The sequence below is a fragment of the Symphalangus syndactylus genome, chromosome 14 (assembly GCF_028878055.3).
Source record: "Symphalangus syndactylus isolate Jambi chromosome 14, NHGRI_mSymSyn1-v2.1_pri, whole genome shotgun sequence".
NCBI classification, from domain to species: domain Eukaryota; kingdom Metazoa; phylum Chordata; class Mammalia; order Primates; family Hylobatidae; genus Symphalangus; species Symphalangus syndactylus.
In genome coordinates, this window is record NC_072436.2 from 43,433,187 (window position 1) to 43,459,368 (window position 26,182).

At 40.4% G+C, this 26,182-nt stretch overlaps 1 protein-coding gene across 3 annotated transcripts in view; it reads right to left on the reverse strand.

Annotated features, from left to right (window-relative positions):
- Positions 1 to 2,827: 2,827 nt before the first annotated feature.
- LOC129463211 (sulfotransferase 1C4-like) overlaps positions 2,828 to 26,182 on the reverse strand; it is a 48,015-nt gene continuing 24,660 nt past the window's right edge. For all 3 annotated transcript variants that reach the window (XM_055243862.2, XM_055243860.2, XM_055243861.2), the window contains 3 exons: positions 22,071 to 22,165; positions 4,884 to 5,058; positions 2,828 to 3,464 (listed from right to left, as the gene is read on the reverse strand). In XM_055243862.2, coding sequence (XP_055099837.1) covers positions 3,352 to 3,464; positions 4,884 to 5,058; positions 22,071 to 22,165 — 383 coding nt within the window. In that variant the 3' untranslated portion in view covers positions 2,828 to 3,351. The remainder of the gene's footprint in view (positions 3,465 to 4,883; positions 5,059 to 22,070; positions 22,166 to 26,182) is intronic.

Here is a 26,182-nt window from a genome sequence, read left to right on the forward strand (position 1 = left end):
TATATTTTACCTATCTTTTTTTTTCTTTCTTTTTTTTTGTTTTTTTAAGATGGAGTGTCGCTCTGTCACCCAGGCTAGAGTGCATTGATGCAATCTTGGCTCACTGCAAGCTCTGCCTCCTGGGTTCATGCCATTCTCCTGCCTCAGCCTCCCAAATAGCTGGGACTACAGGCGCCCGCCACCATGCCCAGCTAATTTTTTTGTATTTTTAGTAGAGACAGGGTTTCACCATGTTAGCCAGGATGGTCTTGATCTCCTGACCTCGTTATCCACCCGCCTTGGCCTCCCAAAGTGCTGGGATTACAGGCGTGAGCCACCACGCTCAGCCAATAATCTTTAAAAGTGTCTTTATTTCCCAAAGATTACTTAAGTCACATGAACTAAAAGGCATTACACTCTTTACTTTTCTGACAAAGCATTTGATTTAAGATCTTATTATTTGTAAAGCAATTAATTAAAGCTCTTTCATGTATAAACATCACACACATAATACATATAAATACACAGACAAAAGATAAAAGATCATCTTCTAAGCCAAGAATTGTACCCTGAACCTGGGCTACCATTGTAAAAAGAGAAAGCATGGCCACATGGTTACAGGGGCAACCTCCCAAGACAAGAGGGAAACCTCATTCAGTTTTTTCAGGGACGTGCAGCAAAGTCTGTAACTGATCAGTTTGCTGGGCCATCTTGAAAAGTGGGCTTACAGGTGTCCTAAGCCCATATTCTATTATAAGGTACTCCTCTCCATTATAGAACACAGAAAGACACAAAAAGCACACCAAATTCAATGCAGCTTAAGACTAGCCTCATAAGTCGTTTTTCCCATTAATTAAAACTTTACAGGAGATAACCAGTGATTTTTTTTCCATTTATTCAACCAGTTTGCACAGAGAAAGAGAGAGATATTAAGAAAGAGGAGGCCAGGCATGGTGGCTCATGCTTGTAATCCCAGCACTTTGGGAGGCTGAGGCGGGCAGATCATGAGGTCAGGAGATTGAGACCACGGTGAAATCCCGTCTCTACTAAAAATACAAAAAAATTAGCCAGGCGTGGTGGCGGGTGCCTGTAGTCCTAGCTACTCAGAAAGGCTGAGGCAGGAGAATGGCGTGAACTGAGAAGACGGAGCTTGCAGTGAGCTGAGATCGCGCCACTGCACTCCAGCCTGGGTGAGAGAGCGAGACTCTGTCTCAAAAAAAAAAAAAAAAAAAAGAAAGAGGAAAGCATTGCCTGAGGCAGAGTGGGGAAGACAAGGCACTCAGGAAGGCCAGAGAAAAGACCCATCCATTACAGCTGACACTGAAAAGTTCAGGCAGCTCCTTGAAGGAATCTTTTCCAGCAGTCCCATTAGCTCTCAAGTTTCCTCTTTTAGGGAGGAAAAAGCTCCCCATGTCCCATGGTCCTGTCCATGCCTAATCCTGTCACCCATAACCATCAGCAAGCAGTGCAAGGCAGATTAATCCAAAGAGAATAGCAGTTAACATCCCATAGTGCCAAACATGTTCTTAGCTGAAAGGGACTTTACCAAGAGGGGCCTCTAAACCTCTAAGTTGGGCCTCTAACCCAAGATCAGTCAAGTGTCCTTGCCTTTTATTAAGAGGAGCCTCTAACCCACTCTGTCTTAGGAGAGACTATAACTCCCCTAAGTTGGGCCTCTAACCCAATCCCATCCTTTACCCAGGTACCCCGCCACTTATCCAAATTTGGCCTATCAGCGCTGCAGTCTGTTTCCTTTGGGTCAGAGGGGTCTTCTTAGTATCGTCCCTTTAAGGTTAGCCAGAAGGATGTTACTTGAGCCCACCACTTACCAAAAGTTAGTCATTGGGTCAGGGATTTTGGCACTATTGTCACTTCCATGGTTGTCAGAAAGATGTTACAGGAAAGGGGTATCGATCCAGACCCTCAGAGAGGGTTCTTGGATCTTGCACAAGAAATAATTCAGGGTGATTCCATAGAATAAAGTGAAAGCAAGTTTACTAAGAAAGCAAAGGAATAAAGAATGGTTACTCCATAGACAGAGCAGGGCCAATGGCTGCTGGTTGCCCATTTTTGTGGTTATTTCTTGATTACATGCTAAACAAGGGGTGGATTATTGATGCCTCCCCTTTTTAGACCACATAGGGTAACTTCCTGATGTTGCCATGGCATTTGTAAACTGTCATGGCACTGGTGGGAGTGTAGCAGTGAGGATGACCAGAGGTCACTCTTGTGGCCATCTTGCTTTTGTGGGTTTCAGCCGGCTTCTTTACTGCAACTTGTTTTATCAGCAAGGACTTTATGACCTGTATCTTTTGCCAACCTCCTATCTCATCCTGTGACTCAGAATGCCATAGCAGGTCTCTGCCTCATTTTACCCAGCCCCTATTCAAGATGGAGTTGCCCTGGTTTACATGCCTCTGAGAGAGGGGTTGGGGGAGATGATAGAGCTACATTCCCTTCTTCCTAAATATCGCTCTGCTTCTTGCTGCCTTTGGGCTTTCTCACTGGTGACTTACTTCATTGGGCCTTTAAAGGATTTCTGGGTTTCAGGAGAGACCTCTGAAATGAGTGTCCCTAAGGTTTTTAAAAGTAAACTATTAAGTGGGACAAACTTGAACTCTTGAGGATGAGGAGACATGAATGTTGACTGTGCTAAATGTGGGATGTGTGCTTTGAGGCTGGAGCATGGGCTGTTGAAAAACATCCAAGGCTGCAAATCTTAATTCTGCTGTTGCTTTCCTGGGCTCCATGCCATACAACTTTGTTTATTCTCCTCTTTGATCCCTCTGCACCAACAGTCTGGTGTAGTGCTTACCTGGTAATAACTGGGTTGTGCTCATGCTGTGATCTCTTATTAGGCTGTAACTTTCTTAGGGGTAGGGATCTTATTCTTATCATCTTTTGGTGCTGCCCATTGCCTAGCATGAATAAGGTGCTCAAAATATGTCTGCTTTCAAATCAGTGGGTCTGGCATTTTTGCTAAGTAAGATTGTATTGCATAGAACTTTTGCAAGTAATGAAAGAAATGTTTTAATTCAATTAAAATTATAATAAAATACAGAAGCATATATAAATGGAACAGAAATGATTAAATGTTTTATATATATTACATGTTGAGATATTGAAATTCACCTAAACCCTGAAAATCTGCAGAGAAGGGAGAAAAACACAAAACAGAATAATTATATAACAAGTCAGATTGTGGGTAATCCAAAAAGCAGATCAGAAATTCAAGGATAAAGAATGTTCATGCCCTTGTTTAAAAACTCTTACACTGAGTGAGACAAACCATTAGTGGTATTTGGAAACAGATTTCCTTTTCACTTTACAGAAGCTGGTGAGAGAATATGTTTTATTCTCTCACTGTGTTTTTTAGAGTTCCATGCAAAATGACAGTGAAGTGTCAGCCATATTTTTCTCATAGTATTCATTAAATTGCGTATTCTGAGCTTCAGTGAACTGATTTTTCCAATCTCCCACGACTCCTGCAAAGAGTAATGCAGAGCATATTCAATGATATTTTCATAAACTTTGACCATTTTGGATTTAGATAATCTCATTCCTCTCAATACTTAGATTGCTTATATAGATATTAATACATTGTCCTGCTGACATCGAAGTGAGAAAAGAAGCCACAGGTATGAATACTCCATTTCACAAGTGAGGTATTTGTAAATAGCAAGTTTTGTACTGAAACACAAAACTTGCTGGGTAAGGCCCGAACTCTAGACCACAGGTTCCCTAATTCTCTGCATTTCTCTGCTGTACCAGCACTTTCTTAAACCTCAATATATCTAACATTCTATCCAAGTTAGTGAGACCTAATTTGCTTACCCTATCTTCAGAGGTCACTGAATGACCACATTCTCAGAGTATCATGTGCTCTTTCCATCTGTGCCTCTAGTTCAGACAAAATTCTCAGTTGAACACAACTGAGAACTCTCTTTTCCAATCTAAATTCTCATTGCTGTAAACATATAATTAAGTTAAAGCAATAGAATATGAAGCAATGGTAGGGTTGGCTAACTTTGTTTTATACTTATGCAATAGAGTATTCAAATTTTTTTTTAGCTTCAATAGCCAAAAATGGTCAGATAACCATTAGCAAGCCATTTCTCTTCTGTTAGCTCCAGAGTATTGAATGTATTTAGGCACTTTGAGCTGTATAACATAATTTTCATGTGTGCCATGTAAATTTGCTTGTCTATGAGTAATATCATCATATTACTTACCAGTTGGTTTAAAAGAAAACTAGGCTAATTGATTAAATTAGAGAGGATACTTCTCCAGTAAGCCTTAGATTTTTGCTTTTTATTTTTAAAAAAGTACTAGATAATTTTTTAAAAAGTTACCAAAATAAAGAGAATGAAACAAAATTAGTCTTCATTTAAGGAGCCAACTGTTGGATAGTGGAGGGTGCTCAATGGGCTGGAGGCTGAATCCCAGTCTGGCTAGGCTCTGACAATGATGACTCATAGTCCTACCTTGGCCATTCTGTGAGATGACACAGACTGAGTGACAGCCGAAGTGCCACCCTCTGACTCCTAAGGCCAACGACATTTGCCACTGTCTCCCAGAATGTATTGGGAGGAATATTTGTTTCATGGAGATTAATAGGCTTTACTGGAGAAAGAGTTTCTGGTCACATACATTTTTGAAGCTCTGAGTTATGCAGTTAAACCAGTTTCCTTGCAGAAACTATAATATGCTTCAAAGGGTGTAGGGCATGGTGTGTATTGTCCCACACTTCTCTGATGGTGAAGCACATGCTCTTGGAATAAAGCTTTAAACAACTCACTTCAGGAAACACTGTAAACAGTGGTTTCAACTAGCTTGAAGATGAGAAGACATTGATAAATTGATATTTTTTTCCATTGTCAGGAAAGAAAGCAAGTATACATCACCTTTTCTCAAGAATGGAGAGAGATTATGATTCATTCTAATTTCATTTATGTAGTTGGTCATGGGGCTCTTTTTCATTACATCAAATGAAGTATTATAAACGATTTTGTCTAAAATCTCTTCTTTGAGGTTCTTCCCCAGGAATTCCATTATCTTTCTAATTTCACATTTTGGATCCTGTTGGGGAGAGTAGAAGAAAAGAGAGCTCTCTAACAAAGGAAAAAATATAACAACAGTCCAACCTTGAAGAACTATGGGAATGAGGGTTAAAATATTTTAAACGATGTCAGTTTATGTTTAAAAGTAATTTTGAAATGCTTTGCTTATTAACATATGCAGATTTGTAAATGTCATTCAACAAATACGGCAATCTTAAAGTGCAATGATATGAAAACAAGTGTGTTTGTTCCTGTGCTGTAGCTGATGTTAAGAGGACATGCTGAGAAGGGTTTCATCTGGGAAGTTTAGTATTTTACTCACTTTCATTGTTAGCAGATAAGAAGTTATTTTGGAAAAACATCACGAGACGGCTGAAAAACTCTGAAGACAAAAGACATAAACTATTGGGAGCTCTATCACCTGAGAAACCCAAGTACTCATCCTGGAAGATGTAGGGCAAGATTATATTGCCTTTCTACTACTGCAGCTGGTGCTCACTTGAAAGGATCACCTCCTGGCTGGAGGCCAAGCAACTCATTATAGCAACTCATAACAGAACAACCCTGCTCCAAAGAAGGAGAAAAAACAATAGCTAATTCCACTGCCTGCAACACTCTGGCTAACTAGAGATCTTGAGTCTGTCCATGTGACAACTTCATTGCTAGCATAACCAGCATTCAAGAAAACCAGTGAACTAAACAAAACTACAAACAGGGACTCCCAGAGTTTAGTTGTAGTTTAATTGTGATGTGACAGCCTAACATCACAATTAAAAGAACTAGAGAAGCAAGAGCAAACACATTCAAAAGCTAGCAGAAGGCAAGAAATAACTAAGATCAGAGCAGAACTGAAGGAAATAGAGATCTGAAGATGGATCACATCACAGGACTCTCTGCAGACACTCCCCAGTGCCAGCCCATAGCCTAGTAGCTCTACTGGGTGGCTAGGCCCAGAAGGGCAATAACAGTCACTGCAGTATGGCTCTCCAAAAGCCCTAATCCTAGAGGAAAGCAGGGAGAGCACCACATAAAGGAGTTAGCCTGTGGGACAAAAGAATCTGAACAACAGTCCATGGATTCCAGATCTTTCCACTGAAACAGTCTACCCAAATGAGAAGGAATCAGAAAAGTAATTTTGCCCTACATCTTCCAGGATGAGTACTTGGGTTTCTCAGGTGATAGAGCTCCCAGTAGTTTATGTCTTTTGTCTTCAGAGTTTTTCAGCCATCTTGTGATGTTTTTCCAAAATAACTTCTTATCTGCTAACAATGAAAGTGAGTAAAATACTAAACTTCCCAGATGAAACCCTTCTCAGCATGTCCTCTTAACATCAGCTACAGCACAGGAACAAACACAATTTTGGTAATATGGCAAAACAATGTTCTGTAACACCCCTAAAAGATCACACTAGCTCTCCAGCAATGGATCCAAACCAAGAAGAAATCTTTGAATTGGCAGAAAAAGAATTCAGAAGGTTGATTATTAAGCTACTCAAGGAGATATCAGGGAAAGGTAAAAACCAATTTGAAGAAATTTATAAAATTAGGGGATATGAATGAAAAAATCTCCAGAGAAATAGATACCACAGGGAAAAGACAATCAGAGCTTCTGGAAATGAAAAACACACTTAGAGAAATGAAAAATACACTGGAAAATTTCAATAATAGAATTGAACAAGTAGAAAAAAGTAATGCAGAACTTGAAGACTAGGCTTTTGAATTAACCCAATTCAACAAAGACAAAGAAAAAAGTACCAAAAAATGAACAAAGCCTTCAAGAAATTTGGGATTATGTTAAACAACCAAAAATAAGAATAATTGGTGTTCCTGAAGAAGAGAAATCTAAAAGTTTGGGAAAGTTAATTAAGAGAATAATTGAGAAAAATTTCCCTGGTCTTGCTGGAGATCTAGATATCCAAATACAGGAAGCTCAAAGAATACCCAGGAAATTCATCATGAAAAAGATCTTCACCTAGGTACATAGTCATCAGGTTATCTAACGTCAAGACAAAGTAATGAATTTTTTGGGGGGGGACAGTATTTTGCTCTTGTTGCTTAGGCTAGAGTGCAATGGCATGATCTTGGCTTATTGCAACCTCCACCTCCCAGGTTCAAGTGATTCTCCTGCCTCAGCCTTCCAAGTAGCTGGGATTACAGGCATGCACCACCACGCCCCACTACTTTTGCATTTTTAGTAGAGACAGGGTTTCTCCATGTTGGTCAGGCTGGTCTTGAACTCCCAACCTCAAGTGATCCACCTGCCTTGGCCTCCCAAAGTGCAGGGATTACAGGCATGAGCCACCACACCCAGCTAGAATCTTAAGAACTGTGAATCAAAAGCATCAGGTAACCTATATAGGAAAACCTATCAGATTAATGCAGATTTCTCAGCAGAAACCTTACAAGGCAGAAGGGATTGGGGTCCTATCTTTAGCCTCCTTAAACAAAATAATTAACAGCCAAGAATTTTGTATCTAACAAAACTAGCTTTGTAATGAAAGAGATAAAGTCTTTTTTAGACAAACAAATGCTCGGGGAATTCAGTGCTTGCAGAGCACTGGCAAGCTCTGCAAGACATGCCAAAAGGAATTCTAAACCTTGAAACAAAACCTTAAAATACACCAAAATAGAACCTCCTTAAGGCATAAATCTCACAGGACCTGTAAAACAATAACACAATGAAAAAAGCACAAAGTATTCAGGCAACAACTAGCATGATGAATAGAACAGCATCTCACATCTCAATACAGACATTGAATGTAAATGACCTACAAGCTCCACTTAAAAGATACAGAATGGCAGAATGGATAAAAATCCACCAACCAAGTATCTCCTGTCTTCAAGAGACTCACCTAACACATAAAGACTCACATAAACTTAAGGTAAGGGGGTGGAGAAAGATAATCCATGCAAATGGAAACCAAAAGTGAGCAGGAGTAGCTATTCTTATATTGGACACAACAGACTTTAAAGCAACAACAGTTAAAAAAGACAAAAGGGAAGATGGTCAAATAGGAACAGCTCCAGGATACAGCTCCCAGTGAGTTCGATGCAGAAGATGGGTGATTTCTGCATTTCCAACTGAGGTACATGGTTCATCTCACTGGGACTGGTTGGACAGTGGGTGCAGCCCATGGAGGGTGAGCCGAAGCAGGGGAGGGTGTCACCTCACCCAGGAAGTTCAAGGGGTCAGGGGATTTCCCTTTCCTAGCCAGGGGAAGCCATGAGTGACTGTACCTGGAGGAGTGGTACACTCCTGCCCAAATACTGCACTTTTCTCACTGTCTTTGCAACCAGCAGACCAGGAGATCCCCTCCTGTGCCTGGCTTGGCAGGTCCCACACCCATGGAGCCTTGTTAGCTGCTAGCACAGCAGTCTGAGATCGACCTGGGGTGCAGTAGCTTGGTGGGGGGAGGGGCATCCTCCATTGCTGAGGCTTGAGTAGGTGGTTCCATGCTCACAGTGTAAACAAAGTGGCAGGGAAGCTGTAACTGGGTGGAGCCCACCACAGCTCAGCAAGGCCTAATACCTCTCTAGATTCCACCTCTGGGGGTAGGGTGTATCTGAACAAAATGCAGCAGACAGCTTCTCCAGACTTAAACGTCCCTGTCTGACAGCTCTACAGAGAGGAGTGGTTCTCCCAACATGGTGTTCAAGCTGTGATAATGGACAGACTGCCTCCTCAAGTGGGTCCCTGAGCCCCATGTAGCCTGACTGGGAGACACCTCCAAGTAGGGGCTGACAGACACCTCATACAGGCTGGTGCCCCTCTGGGATGAAGCGTCCAGAAGAAGGATCAGGCAGCAATATTTGCTGTTCTTCAGCCTCTGCTGGTGAAACCTAGGCAAACAGGATCTGGAGTGGACCTCCAGCAAACTTTAACAGACCTGCAGCTGAGAGGCCTGTCTGTTGAAGGAAAACTAACAAATAGAAAGGAATAGCATCAACGTCAACAAAAAAGAGATCCACACCAAAACCCCATCTGTAGGTCATCAACATCAAAGACCAAAGGTAGATAAAACCACAAAGATAGGAAGAAACCAGAGCAGAAAGGCTGAAAATTCCAAAAACCAGAACACCTCTTCTCTTCCAAAGTATCACGACTCCTCACTAGCAAGGGAACAAAACTGGACAGAGAATGAGTTTCACGAGTGGACAGAAGTAGGCTTCAGAAGGTGGGTAACAACAAACTTCCCTTAGCTAAAGGAGCATGTTCTAACCCATTGCAAGGAAGTTAAAAACCTTGAAAAAAGGTTAGATGAATGGCTAACTAGAATAAACAGTGTAGAAAAGAGCTTAAATGACCTGACGGAGCTGAAAAACACAGTACGAGAACTTGGTGAAGCATACACAAGCTTCAATAGCCAATTTGATGAAACGGAAGAAAGGATAGCAGTGATTGAAGATCAAATGAAATAAAGTGAGAAGACAAGATTAGAGAAAAAAGAGTGAAAAGAAATAAACAAAGCCTCCAAGAAATATGGGACTATGTGAAAAGACCAAATCTACGTTTGCTTGTTGTACCTGAAAGCGACAGGGAGAATGGAATCAAGTTAGAAAACACTCTTCAGGGCCGGGCGCAGTGGCTCATGCTTGTAATCCCAGCACTTTGGGAAGCGAAGGTGGGCGGATCACGAGGTCAGGAGATCGAGACCATGGTGAAACCCCGTCTCTACTAAAAATACAAAAAATTAGCCGGGTTTGGTGGCAGGCGCCTGTAGTCCCAGCTACTCGGAGAGGCTGAGGCAGGAGAATGGCATGAACCTGGGAGGCGGAGCTTGCAGTGAGCCAAGATCGCGCCACTGCACTCCAGCCTGGGTGACAGAGCGAGACTCTGTCTCAAACAAACAAACAAAAAACACTCTTCAGGATATTACCCAGGGAACTTCCCAGTGAAGGAGAAATAAAATCCTTTACAGACAAGCAAGTGCTGAGAGATTTTGTCACCACCAGGCCGGCCTTACAAGAGCTCCTGAAGGAAGCACTAAACATGGATAGGAACAACTGGTACCAGCCACTGAAAAAACATGCCAAATTGTAAAGGCCATTGAGGCTATTAAGAAACTGCATAAATTAATGGGCAAAATAATCAGCTAGCATCATAATGACAGGATCAAGTTTACACATAATAATATGAACCTTAAATGTAAATGGGCTAAATTCCCCAATTAAAAGACACAGACTGGCAAATTGGATAAAGAGTCAAGACTCATTGGTGTGCTGTATTCAGGAGACCCATCTCACATGCAAAGACACACATAGGCTCAAAATAAAGGGATGGAGGAAGATCTACAAAGCAAATGGAAACCAAAAAAAAAAAAAAAAGAAAAAGCAGGGGGTTGCAATCCTGGTCTCTGATAAAACAGACTTTAAACCAACAAAGATCAAAAGAGATAAAGAAGGCCATTACATAATGGTAAAAGGATCAATTCAACAAGAAGAGCTAGCTATCCTAAACATATACACACCCAATACGGGAGCACTCAGATTCATAAAGCAAGTTCTTAGAGACCTACAAAGAGACTTAAACTCCCACACAATAATAATGGGAGACTTTAACACCCCACTGTCAATATTGGACAGATCAATGAGACAGAAAATTAACAAGGATATCCAGGACTTGAACTCAGCTCTGGACCAAAGTGGACCTAATAGACATCTACAGAACTCTCCACCCCAAGTCAACAGAATATACATTCTCCTCAGCACCACATTGCACTTATTCTAAAATTGACCACATAATTGGAAGTAAAACATTCTTCAGCAAATGTAAAATAACAGAAATCACAACAAACTGTCTCTCAGACCACAGTGCAATCAAATTAGAACTCAGGATTAAGAAACTCACTCAAAACTGCACAACTACATGGAAACTGAACAACCTGCTCCTGAATGACTACTGGGTAAATAACGAAGTGAAGGCAGAAATAGAGATGTTCTTTGAAACCAATGAGAACAAAAAAACAATGTACCAGAATCTCTGGGACACATTTAAAGCAGTGTGTAGAGGGAAATGTATAGTACTAAATGCCCACAAGAGAAAGCAGGAGAGATATAAATTGGATACCCTAACATCACAATTAAAAGAACTAGAGAAGCAAGAGCAAACAAAGTCAAAAGCTAGCAGAAGACAAGAAATAACTAAGATCAGAGCAGAACTGAAGGAGATAGAGACACAAAAAACCCTTTAAAAAATCAATAAATCCAGGAGCTGTTTTTTTGAAAAATCAACAAAATAGACCACTAGCAAGAGTAATAAAGAAGAGAGAAGAATCAAATAGATGCAATAAAAAATGATAAAGGGGATATCACCACCAATCCCACAGAAATAGAAACTACCATCAGAGAATAGTATAAACACCTCTATGCAAATAAACTAGAAAATCTAGAAGAAATAGACACATTCCCGGATACATACACCCTTTCAAGACTAAATCAGGAAGAAGTTGAATCTCTGAATAGACCAATAATAGGTTATGAAATTGAGGCAATAATTAATAGACTACTAACCAAAAAAAGTCCAGGACCAGACGGATTCACAGCGGAATTCTACCAGAGGTACAAAGAGGAGCTGGTACTATCCCTTCTGAAACTATTCCAATCAATGGAAAAAGAGGGAATCCTCCCTAACTCATTTTATGAGGCCAGCATCATCCTGATACCAAAGCCTGGCAGAGACACAATAAAAAAAGAGAATTTTAGGCCAATATCCCTGATGAACATTGATGCAAAAATCCTCAATAAAATACTGGCAAACTGAATTCAGCAGCATATGAAAAAGCTTATCTACCACGATCAAGTTGGCTTCATCCCTGAGATGCAGGGCTGGTTCAACATATGCAAATCGATAAACGTAATCCATCACATAAACAGAACCAATGACAAAAACCACACGATTATCTCGATAGATGCAGAAAAGGCCTTCGACAAAATTCAATAGCCTTTCATGCTAAAAACTCTCAATAAACCAGGTATTGATGGAATGTATCTCAACATAATAAGAGCTATTTTTGAGAAACCCACAGCCAGTATCATACTGAATGGGCAAAAACTGGAAGCATTCCCTTTGAAAACTGGCACAAGACAAAGATGCCCTCTCTCACCACTCCTATTCAACATAGTATTGGAAATTCTGGCCAGGGCAATCAGGCAAGAGAAAGCAATAAATGGTATTCGAATAGGAAGAAAGGAAGTTAAATTGTCCCTGTTTGCAGATGACATGATTGTATGTTTAGAAAACCCCATCATCTCAGCCCAAAATCTCTTCAAGCTGACAGGCAACTTCAGCAAAGTCTCAGGATACAAAATCAATGTGCAAAAATCACAAGCATTCCTATACACCAATAACAGACAGAGAGCCAAATCATGAGTGAACTCCCATTCACAATTGCTTCAAAGAGGATAAAATATCTAGGAATGCAATCTACAAGGGATGTGAAGGACCTCTTCAAGGAGAACTACAAACCACTGCTCAATGAAATAAAAGAGGACACAAACAAATGGAAGACCGTTCGATGCTGATGGATAGGAAGAACCAATATCATGAAAATGGCCTTACTGCCCAAAGTAATTTATAGATTCAATGCTATCCCCATCAAACTACCACTGACTTTCTTCACAGAATTGGAAAAAAACTACTTTAAACTTCATGTGGAACCAAAAAAGAGCCTGTATAGCCAAGACAATCCTTTGCAAGAAGAACAAAGCTGGAGGCATCACACTACCTGACTTCAAACTTTAATACAAGGCTACAGTAACCAAAACATTACGGTACTGGTACCAAAATAGATATATAGACTAATGGAACCAAATGGAGGCCTCAGAAATAATACCGCACATCTACCACCATCTGATGTTTGACAAACCTGACACAAACAAGCAATGGGGAAAAGATTCCCTATTTAATAAATTCCATTGGGAAAACTGGCTAGCCATATGCAGAAAACTGAAACTGGACCCCTTCCTCACACCTGATACAAAAATCAACTCAAGATGCATCAAAGACTTAAACATAAGACCTAGGACCATGAAAATCCTAGAAGAAAACCAGGCCAATACCATTCAGGACATAGGCATGGGCAAAGCCTTCATGTCTAAAACACCAAAAGCAATGGCAAGAAAAGCCAAAATTGGCAAATGGGATCTAATTAAACTAAAGAGCTTCTGCACAGCAAAAGAAGCTATCATCAGCATGAACAGGCAACCTACAGAATGGGAGAAAATTTTTGCAATCTATCCATCTGACAAAGGGCTAGTATCCAGAATCTACAAAGAACCTAAAAAAAGTTATAAGAAAAAAGCAAACAACCCCATCAAAAAATGGGCAAAGGATATGAACAGACACTTCTCAAAAGAAGGCATTTATGCAGCCAACAGACATATGAAAAAGTGCTCATCATCACTAGTCATTACAGAAATGCAAATCAAAACCACAATGAGATACCATCTCATGCCAGTTAGAATGGTGATCATTACAAAGTCAGGAAACAACAGATGCTGGAGAGGTTGTGGAAAAATAGGAACACTTTTACACTGTTGGTGAAAGGGTAAATTAGTTCAACCACTATGGAAGACAGTGTGGCGATTCCTGAAGGATCTAGAACTAGCAATCACATTACTGGGCATATGCCCAAAGGATTATAAGTAATTCTGCGATAAACACACATGCATACTTGTGTTTATTGCAGCACTATTCAAAATAGCAAAGACTTGGAACGAACACAAATGTCCATCAATGATAGACTGGATTAAGAAAATGTGGCACGTATATACCATGGAATACTATGCGGCCATAAAAAAGGATGGGTTCATGTCCTTTGCAGGGACATGGATAAAGCTGGAAACCATCATTCGCAGCAAACTATCACAAGATCAAAGAACCAAACACCACATGTTCTCATAAAGTGGGAGCTGAACAATGAGAACACATTGACACAGGGAGGAGATCATCACACACCCGGGCCTGTGGGGGTGGGGGGCTGGGGAGGCATAACATCAGGAGAAATACCTAATGTAGGTGATGGTTGATGGGTGCAGCAAACCACCATGGCACATGTATTCCTATGTAACAAAACTGCACATTCTGCACATGTAACCCAGAAGTTAAAGTATAAGAAGAATAATAAGACAAAAGGGACAGTATACAATAATAAAAGGACTAGTCGAATAGGAAAATATCACAAACCTAAATATATATGCACCTAACACTGGAGCTCCCAGTTTTATAAAACAACCACTACTAGACCTGAGAAATGAGAGAGATGGCAACACAATAGTAGTGGGGGCCTTCAATACTCCACTGACAGCACTAGACAGGTCATCAAGACAGAAAATCAATGAACAATGGACTTAAACTACATCCTAGAACAAATGGACGTAACAGGCATTTACAAGACATTCTATGCAACAACTGCAGAATATAAATTCTTTTCATCAGCACATAGAACATTCTCCAAGACAGACCTTGCAATAGGCCACAAAATAAGCCTCAATAAATTTAAGAAAATTGAAATCATATCAAGTACTCCCTCAGACTATAGTGGAATAAAACTGGAAATTAACTTCAAAAGGAATCCCCAAAACTATACAAATACATGGAAATTAAATACTCTTTTCTTGATTAAATACTCTTTTCTTGAATGATCCTTGGGTCAACAATGAAATCAAGATGGAAATTAAAAAAAATTTGAATAAAATGATAATAGTGACACAACCAACCAAAACCTCTGGGATACAGCAAAAGCAGAACTAAGAGGAAAGTTCATAGCATTAAATGCCTACATCAAAAAGTCTGAAGGAGCACAAATAGACAATGTAAACTCACATGTCAAGGAACTAGAGAAAACAGAACCAACCAAATCCAAACCCAGGAGAAGAAATGACCAAGATCAGAGCATAAATAAATGAAATTAAAGCAAAAAAGATAAATGAAACAAAAAGCTAGTTCTTTGAAAAAATAAACAAAATCGATAGACCATTAGTGAGATTAATCAAGAAAAGAACAGAGAAGATCCAAATAAGCTCAATTAGAAAATGGGAAATATTACAACCAATATCACAAAAATACAAAAGATCATTTAAGACTACTATGAACATCTTTAAGCACACAAACTAGCAAACCTAAAGAGATGGATAAACTCCTGGAAATATACAACTCTCCTAGATTAAACCAGGAAGAAATAGAAAATCTGAGCAGACCAATAGCAAGTGGTGATATTGAAACAGTATAAAAAAATTGCCAACAGAAAAGTCCAGGAACAGATGAATTAAGAGCTGAATTCTATCAGACATTCAAAGAATAATTGGTACCAATCGTATTGAAACTATTTGAAAGATAGCGAAAGAGGGAGGCCTCCCTAAATGATTCTATGAAGCCAGTATTATCCTAATATGAAAACCAGGAAAGGACATAACAAAAAAACTACAGACCAATATCCCTGGTGAACATAGATGCAAAAATATTCAACAAAATACTAGCTAACTGAATCCCACAGTATATCAAAAAGATAATACACCCTGATCAAGTGGGTTTCATACCAGAGAGGCAGAGTTGATTTAACACATGCAAGTGAATAAATGTGATACGCCACATAAACAGAAGTAAAAACAAAAATCATGTGATCATCTCAATTGATGCAGGAAAAACCTTTGACAAAATCCAGTATCCGTTTTTGATCTAAACCCTCAGCAAAATCGGCATAGAAGGGACATACGTTAAGATAATAAAAGCCATCTAGGACAAGCCCACAGCCAACATTATACTGAATAGGGGAAAAGATGAAAGCATTTTCCCTGAGAACTGGAACAAGACAAGGATGCCCACTTTCACCACTTCTATTCAACATAGTACTAGAAGTCCTGGCTAGACAAGAGAAAGAAATAAAGGGCATCCAATTTGGTAAAGAGGAAGTCAAAAGGTTGCTGTTTTCCAGTAACATGATTGTATACCTAGAAAACCCTAAAGATGCATCCAAAAAGCTCCTAGATTTGACAAATGAATTCAGCAAAGTTTCAGGATACAAAATCAATGTACACAAATTAGTAGCACTGCTATACACCAACAGTGACCAAGCTGAGAATCAAATCAAGAACTCAACCCCCTTTACAATAGCTACAAAAGAAAAAATACTTAGTAATATGCCTAATTAAAGAGGTGAAATACCTCTACAAGGAAAACTACAAAACACTTCTGAAAGAAATCATAGATGACAAACAAATGGAAGCACACCCCATGCTGATGGATGGGTAGAATCAATGTTGTGAAAATGACCATACTGCCAAAAGCAATCTATAAATTCAATGCAATTCCAATCAAAATACAATCCTTTTTTTTTTTTTTTTTTTTTTTTTTTTTTTTTTTTTGAGACAGAGTCTCGCTCTTGTCTAGGCTGGAGTGCAATGGCATGATCTTGGCTCACTGCCATCTCCACCTCCCAGGTTCAAATGACTCTCCTGCCTCAGCCTCTTGGGTAGTTGGGATTACAGGTATGTGCCACCACGCTCAGCTAATTTTGTATTTTAGTAGAGATGGCATTTCACCAGGTTGGCCAGGCTGGTCTCGAACTCCTGACCTGCCTCAGCCTCCCAAAGTGTTGGGATTGTACGCGTGAGCGTCTGCACCTGGCTGTCATTAGTTTTTACAGAACTAGAAAAAACAATTGTAAAATTTATATGGAACAAAAATGGAGCTTGCATAGCCAAAGCAAGCCTAAGCAAAAAGAACATATCTGAAGGCATCACATTACCCAACTTCAAACTATACTACAAAGCTACAGTTACCAAAACAGCATGGTACTGGTATAAAAACAGGCACATAGACCAGTCGAACAGAATAGAGAACCCAGAAATAAAGCGAAATACTTAACAGCCAACTGGCCTTTGACAAGGCAAACAAAAACACAAAGTGGGGAAAGGACATCCTATTAACAAATGGTGCTGGGATAATTGGCAAGCCACATATGAAGAATGAAACTGGATTCTCATCTTTAACCTTACACAAAAATCAACTCAAGATAGATCAAAGACTTAAATCTAAGACCTGAAACTGTAAAAATTCTGGAAGATAACATTGGAAAAACTCCTCTAGACATTGGCCTAGGCAAAGAGTTTATGGCCAAGACATCCCAGAAGCAAATACAACAAAAACAAAGATAAATAGATGGGAATTAATTAAACTAAAAAGCTTCTGCACAGCAAAAGAAGTAATCAGCAGAGTTAACAGACAACCCACAGCATGGGAGAAAATATTAACAAACTATGCATCTGATAAAGGAGTAATATCCAGAATTTACAAGGAACTCAAACAAATCAACAAGAAGAAACAAACCCATCAAAAAGTGGGCTAAGGACACAAAGCCAATATCATACTGAATGGGCAAAAACTGGAAGCATTCCCTTTGAAAACTGGCACAAGACAGGGATGCCCTCTCTCACCACTCCTCTTCAACATAGTGTTGGAAGTTCTGGCCAGGGCAATCAGGCAGGAGAAAGAAATAAAGGGTATTCAACTGGGAAAAGAGGAAGTCAAATTGTCCCTGTTTGCAGATGACATGATTGTATATCTAGAAAACCCCATAGTCTCAGCCCAAAATCTCCTTAAGCTGATAAGCAACTTCAGCAAAGTCTCAGGATACAAAATCAATGTGCAAAAATCACAAGCATTCTTATATAACAATAACAGACAAGCCGAGAGCCAAATCATGAGTGAGCTCCCATTCACAATTGCTTCAAAGAGAATAAAATACCTATGAATCCAACTTACAAGGGATGTGAAGGACCACTTCAAGGAGAACTACAAACCACTGCTCAATGAAATAAAAGAGGACACAAACAAATGGAAGAACATTCCATGCTCATGGGTAGGAAGAATCAATATCGTGAAAATGGCCATGCTGTCCAAGGAAATTTATAGATTCAATGCCATCCCTATCAAGCTACCAATGACTTTCTTCACAGAATTGGGAAAAACTACTTTAAATTTCATATGGAACCAAAAAAGAGCCCGCATGGCCAAGTCAATCCTAAGCCAAAAGAACAAAGCTGGAGGCATCATGCTACCTGACTTCAAACTTTACTACAGGGCTACTGTAACCAAAACATCATGGTACTGGTACCAAAACAGAGATATGGACCAATGGAACAGAACAGAGCCCTCAGAAACAATACCACACATCTACAACCATCTTATCTTTGACACACCTGACAAAAACAAGAAATGGGGAAAGGATTCCCCATTTAATAAATGGTGCTGGGAAAACTGGCTAGCCATATGTACAAAGCTGAAACTGGATCCCTTCTTAAATCTTATACAAAAATTAATTCAATATGGATTAAAGACTTAAATATTAGACCTAAAACCATAAAAACTCTAGAAGAAAACCTAGGCAATACCATTCAGGACATAGGCATGGGCAAAGACTTCATGTCTAAAACACCAAGACCAATGGCAACAAAAGCCAAAACTGACAAATGGGATCTAATTAAACTAAAGAGCTTCTGCACAGCAAAAGAAACTACCATCAGAGTGAACAGGTAACCTACAGAATGGGAGGAAATGTTTGCAATCTACTCATGTGACAAAGGGCTAATATCCAGAGTCTACAATGAACTCAAACAAATTTACAAGAAAAAAACAACCCCATCAAAAAGTGGGTGAAGGATATGAACAGACACTTCTCAAAAGAAGACATTTATGCAGACAAAAGACACATGTAAAAATGCTCATCATCACTGGCCATCAGAGAAATGCAAATCAAAACCACAATGAGATACCATCTCACACCAGTTAGAATGGTGATCATTAAAAAGTCAGGAAACAACAGGTGCTGGAGAGGATGTGGAGAAATAGGAACACTTTTACACTGTTGGTGGGACTGTAAACTAGTTCAACCATTGTGGAAGACAGTGTGGTGATTTCTCAGGGATCTAAAACTAGAAATACCATTTGACTCAGCCATCCCATTACTGGGTATACACCCACAGGAATATAAATCATGCTGCTATAAAGACACATGCACAAGTATGTTCATTGTGGCACTATTCACAATAGCAAAGACTTGGAACCAACCCAAATTTCCATCAATGATATAATGGATTAAGAAAATGTGGCAAATATGCACCATGGAATACTATGCAGCCATAAAAAATGATGAATTCATGTCCTTTGTAGGGACATGGATGAAGCTGGAAACCATCATTCTCAGCAAACTATTGCAAGGACAAAAAACCAAACACTGCATGTTCTCACTCATAGGTGGGAATTGAACAATGAGAACACTTGGACACAGGAAGGGGAACATCACGCACCATGGCCTGTTGTGGGGTGGGGAGAGCGGGGAGGGATAGCATTAGGAGATATACCTAATGCTAAATGACGAGTTAATGGGTGCAGCACACCAACATGGCACATATATACATATGTAACAAACCTGCATGTTGTACACATGTACCCTAGAACTTAAAGTATAATAAAAAAAAAGTGGGCTAAGGACTTGAATAGACAGTTCTCAAAAGAAGATATACACATGGCCAACAAACATATGAAAATGCACATCACTAATTATCAGGAAAATGCAAATCAAAACCACAATGCGATACCACCTTATTCCTGCAAGAATGACCATGATTAAAAAATAAAAAAATTGATATATATTGGCATGGATATGGTAAAAAGGGAATACTTTTACACTGCTGGTGGGAATGTAAACTAGTACAACCACTATGGAAAACAGTATGGGGAGTCCTTAAAGAACTAAAAGTAGAGCTACCACTTGATCCAGCAAACTAGCAAAACTCTACTGGATATCTACCCAGAGGAAATGAAGTCATTATATGAAAAATACACTTGCACATGCATGTTTATAACAGCACAATTTGCAACTGCAAAAATGTGGAACCAGCCTAAATGCTTATCAACCAATGAGTGGATAAATGTGATATATATATCATGGAATACTACTCAGCCATAAACAGGAATGAAGTAATGGTATTCACCGCAACCTGGATGCAGTTTGAGGCCATTATTCTTATTTATTTATTTTTGTTTTGAGACGGAGTCTCACTCTATTGCCCAGGCTGGAGTGCAGTGGCGCGATTTCGGCTTGCTGCAAGTTCTGCGTCCCGGGTTCACACCATTCTCCTGCCTCAGCTTCCTGAGTAGCTACAGGCGCCCACCACCACGCTAGGCTAAATTTTTTTATTTTTCATAGAGACGAGATTTCACTGTGCTAGCCAGGATTGTCTCAATCTCCTGACCTCGTGATCTTCCCGCCTCAGCCTCTGAAAGTGCTGGGATTACAGGCGTGAGCCACAGCGCCGGGCCTGGAGACCAGTATTCTTTTTTTTTTTTTTTTTGAGATGGGGTCTCGCTCTTTCGCCCAGCCCGGAGTGCAGTGGCGCAATCTCGGCTCACTGCAAGCTCCGCCTCCTGGGTTCACGCCATTTTCCTGCCTCAGCCCCCTGAGTAGCTGGGACTACGGGTGCCCGCCACTGCGCCCGGCTAATTTTTTTGTATTTTTAGGAGACCATTATTCTAAGTGAAGTAACTCAGAAATGGAAAACCAAACATGGTATGTTCTCACTTATAAGTGGGAGCTAAACTATGAGGATGCAAAGGCGTAAGAATGATATAAAGGACTGTGGGGACTTGGGCAGAAATGTGGGAGGGGGTGAGGGATAGAAGATTACACATTGGGTGCAGTGTACCCTGCTTGGGTGATGGGTGCACCAAAATCTCAGAAATCACACATAGAGAACTTATCCATGTAACCGAACACCACATGTTCCCCCAAAACTATTGAAATAATAATAAGTAAATAAAAAAAGAAGGTACTTGGGAAAAGAGGTGGCTATCTTTCAAAATAAGCAAGATGTATTTCCTCCTTCTGATTTGAGAAACAAATATATGGCATCCTCACTCCTCTGGCATGGCACAAAATCAGCATGGTGACTTTTTGTCTCTGCTGCTGCTTTTGATGTCTCCTGACTCTACATCTGGGCTCATTCCTGACTGTGGGCCTACTGGGGAGACCTCTTGGCAGATAGATCTCACAAAAGCCCCTTACTCTGAGATAAGTACCCATCTCATCCAGAAGTGAAGAGGAGGGGTTCAGTTTGGTGTGAGAGTCACCTGGTTTGGAGATCTCCAGGCTCGCCTTGCAGGCCTCCTCTCTCCTCACTAGCAGTTCTGTCTCATGTCTGTCCTTCTTGCCCAGCTTGCCCAGCCCGTGCTGCTCCTTTGCTCCTTGGCACAGACACAGGGCTGGGGGAGGTGAGGGCTGTGCTAGCACCTACAAAGCTGTATAGAGCAAGAACAAACAGAAAGAGGAACTTTGACCCTACCTGAATAGATAGAAGGGAAGAAGCCAGGATTCTGTCTACCCAGAGGGGAAGAGGAAATAGAAGCCATGGTCAGTGAAGGACACAAGTTGGTTATTGAACCCAGTCCTAAATCAAGGCTTGAAGACCAGTCAGGAACACTGTGCCATAATTATTTATTTTACATAGAAACTTATGAGACAGATTTGGAATTAGGAATTGCACATGCAAAGATGTTGCTGATGAGGATCTTTTGTTTAAAATGACACAATTTTAATATTTTAAGAAAGAAAAAAAATCAAATCAGCTATATTCTTCCTCACTAGGTCTTTCCTGCCAGGGTTCTTAATTCTTTTCCTCAGAAGTCAGAGCAAGTTATGGCGGGAGGTAGAGATTTTGGAAGGAGGAATCTAGAGACCTAGAGAGGGAGAAAACTGGTTCAAATAGGACATGTCTTCTATGCTTTTGGATGAGGTAGGAATCGACTCCAGAGTGCAGTGGGACTGCAGGAAGAAGCAGGCTGCCTCCTACGGAAAACCATAATTAAGGTATTTTGTGTGGAATTTTGTAGGCTACATGGCAAGGTGGTTGGAGAAGTCGAAGTTGACATGCAAATATATTTTGCATAGATAAACTTTCAAGTATGACTTGCCTTCTCTTCTATCATGGAGCTCTGAGATAAGATACTGTGAAATTAAAATTCAAATATAATTCTTACTTTCATCATATCTTCATAGAAAAGATAAAGAATGGGGTGACTGTCTTTCTTCTTCCACCAGCCTTTCACATGGTTGAACCAGGACCCCCATACCACTGAAAGAAAGACACATACATATTTGGGCCATGAGGAGCTGAGAGTAGAAGAACCCCAGGGAAAAAACTGAGCTGTTTCCATAAGATACAAATGGAAGATGTGACCAGGAGAACTTACTTATCACACTTCCTGTCTCTGCTTCAGCACAACTTTTCTTCCTTTTGGAAGCTGACAAGATTACTCCCTTAGTCTCCAGAACCTGTTGGGTTTGAATCTTAGCTTTGACCCTTAGAGCTGCATGACCCTGGGCAAGTCACTTAACCTCTCTGAGCCTGTGCTTTTTAAAAACAATCTTCTGAAAGAAGGTTAGTAACTATCTTGTAAGGTAATATTTGTATAAATGTATTCTGTAACATCTACTGTGTGCTCAGCACTGTCCTAGGTATTGGGGATAGAGTAGTGCACACAAGACAGGCAGAAAGCCCTGTTCTTGGAAGTACATTTTATGGGGGAGACAAATGAGATAGATGTGAAATATGCATGATGCTAGAACACAGTGTGTGCTTAGCAGAACAAATAAACCAGGGAAAGAGAGGGAAAATGTTGAGGGTACATAGGAGGCTGAAAGTTAGGTAGGCTGGTCAGAAGAAGGGATCTCTGAGAAGGGATTATTGAGCACAACCCTGAAAAAAGGGAAAGGAGGAGCCCTGCTGGGCAGAGGGTACAGCCAGGGGAGGCATTGGCTAGGAGGTTCTGGGTGTGCCTGGGGGACCAGGACAGAGTGAGTGAGGCCAGAGGAGTGGGGAGAGATGCAAGAAGTGTGAGGCCGGCCCTGTGGACCTGTGCAATGCCCTAAGTACTCTGACTTTACTCTGAGTAAGATGGGATTCCAGTTGTGGGCTTCCGGCAGAGGAGTTGCATGGTCTGACTTCACTTTTAGTAGAATCTCTCTGGTTTCTCTGTTGAGAGTAGAGTGTAGGTTGGCAAGGGCAAAAGTTGGGGCAGAGGCTGTTTCGTTCATGCAGGGAAAATCTGATGATAGTTTGGCCCAAACTAAGTCCAGAATCTGACCAATCCTCGTGCTCCTGGAAGTGTGTAATCTAATCACACTTCCAGAAGTGTGAGGATTGGTGAGATTCTGGATGGAGTTTGAAGATGGGGTTGATAGATTTTTCTCATGGGCTGGATGGGGTATATGAGAAACAGGCTCAAGATAAGATCAAGATTTTAGGCCCGAGTAATTTAAGGGACAGAGTCATGATTAACAAGAAGCAGAGGCTGAAGGAAAAGCAGGTTTTGGAGGAAAGGCAGGAGTTAAGATTTGGACACATGAAGTCTAAGATGCCCTGTAAACATCCAGGTGGAGACATTGGTAAGGCAGCTGGGTCTATGCACCTGGAGCCCAGGGCCAAGGCCAGGAATAGTGCAAATGTTGGAGTCATCAGCAGATAGGTGACATCTTAAACCACAAAGTGAGTGATATTGACCAAGGAATGATGTAGGTAGAAGAGAGAAAGGAGCCAACTGTAGACATCTGGGAGATAAAGAGAAACCAGCAAAGGAGACTGGGAAGGAACAGAGACATAGGAGGAATGTCAGGGGAGGGAGGGGTCCTGGGAGCCAATAAGGAAATCATTTCAAGGAAGAGAGAGTGTGACCAATTGCATTAGATGATGTTGATGGCTTAAATGAGATGAGGACAGAGGATTGATCATTGGGTTTAGTGATGTGGAAGTCATGATGACCCTGGCAGGACAGGTTTGGTGGTGTTGGGAGAGAAATTGAAGATAATAGTGTAAGCCAGTGCCACAAGGTGTTTGTAGTAAATGGAGGGAAAGATGGGGGAGGTAACTGGGGTTGGGGAGGTAGGGTCAACAGAGTGGTTTTTAAATGTTATTTTATTTTAAGGTGGGAGAAATAATAGCATGGGCCAATGCTAAGACATATGAAAGCAATAGTCTGGTAGTGCCTAGGACACAGTATAATAGTAAGTGTCTGACACATAGTAGCTACTCAACAAAACTCATTTAAAAATTTAACTAAAAAATTCAGTAATATTTTTCCCCTTTCTTCTATTATATTATCCCTTCTGCCAAAATTTGCCCTTCTTATGTTTCATTTACACAGCGTAAAGATTAGGTAGGATGTGTCTGAAAGTCTCTTTGATACTAGGATGTCTAAGAGCACTTCAGCCCCACTCCCAGTGATAGCTTCCAATCATCAGAGAGTATCTATTCAACCCCTTTCTCTCTTTTGGCATGCAACGTAGTCATAGGGTGACCAGCCATCCTATTCTGTCTAGGGCTGTGTCAGTTTAATTACTGAGAACCTTATGCTGCAGGAACCTGCTTAGGTCAGGGCAAGCTGTACGGGTGGATGACCAAGACATAGGGCCAGTCTATCCGCACTTTGGCAGAAAGCACTTGTGCTACTCCAGCTGGGTGAAATGCCTCAGCATGGCACTGGTACTAAGACCCTCATAAATAGGGGGAGCTGCTATTGTTCTACTTCTTATTCTTGATTCCTTCTACCCATGTTCCATGCTATTGGCCCTGAAGGTACTTCTTCAGGAGTTCTTGCGTGTGTGTGTGTGTGTGTGTGTGTGTGTGTGTGTGTGTGTGTGTAGAGGAGTAGCCCTAAGGCTTTGTTTGACTTCAGTACTTCTCTTCTCTGGTGCGCAACTTGCCTGATGCAGGGCAAGGAGTTGGAACTATCCTCTCAGCTCTCTGATTTAGGAACAGCCATCTACATCAGCCCAGTCCTGGCCCTGCACAAGCCCAATGTCTCAACCTGTCAACAAGGTCACTTTCTTAGGGATCACTCTTTGTCCAAAGACATTCTGACATCATTGTTAGAACACCTACAATGAAATTTACTAGAGACATTCAACCAGTGAAAATACCTTTGGGTACAATGGATCATTTTCAGAGTGTATCTCATAAGGAGAAGACTATAATAATAATAATAATTTCTGTTATTTAAAATTATGAAAGTCAAATGGCAATCAAAGGTATCACATTTTCATGTATTACTGGTGGTTTGTTACTAATGGGAAGGACTACTTTATTACATCTATTTATAATTATTTCAGAGAAAAAAACAAATATAGGAGACAAGGCAGTTGTTTCACCATAGGACTATATAAATAATTGTTTCAGTTATAAATTTTTAATTTGAATAATAAAGTGCTTTGGTGCAAATATTTAGGTTTTAATCATGCAAAGCTGTCAATTCAACTTCATCTTGCAAACCAATTTGATATTATATTTATATTGTACTTCCCCAAACATATAACCTTGTAAAAGCTTGCTTAAATTACCATTTTTAAAAAAACTTTTGAGAAATCTTTTCATTATGAAAATATTCTTCAGGAGTTCCTGTGTGCGTGTGTGTGTGTGTGTGCATGTGTGCGTGTGTTTGTGTGTGTGTGTGTCGGTGTGTAGAGGAGTAGCCCTAAGGCCTTGTTTGACTTCAGTGCTTCTCTTCTCTAGTGCGCAACTTGCCTGATGCAGGGCAAGGAGTTGGAACTATCCTCTCAGCTCTCTGATTTATATACAATATACACAAGAGTAGAGGAAATAGTGTAATGAATTCCCATGAACCGATTATCCAGCTTCAATAATCTCATCACCGGTTAGTACTTTTAGTACTTTTAGTACTCTTTAGGCTTCTTTAGGAGAACAGTTGATGTATTAAAAGATATAGCAGCATTTGAGACTTAGAAAAATGTCAAGAAACTTGTGAAGACTCAGTTTTGACACTGGAAGCCTGACTGAAAGATCATACATTTTTGCACATGATAGTTTGTGAACCTACAGTGTCAGGGGCCACCACTGCATCACCAATTCAAATGATGGTAATGATTGGAAAACTTGCATACACACTAAACCTTTTCTTTCTTTCCAGTCGAACATGCAGGCAATTGGTAAGACTTCAACCACCAAGCACACAGGGTTTGAGCTTAACTAAACCTGCCTATGTTCAAATTCTAGCCCTGCTCTTGCTAGCAGGATAATGACAGGCAAGTTACTCAAACTCACTGAGCCTCAGTTTCATCACCTACAAATGATGAATAT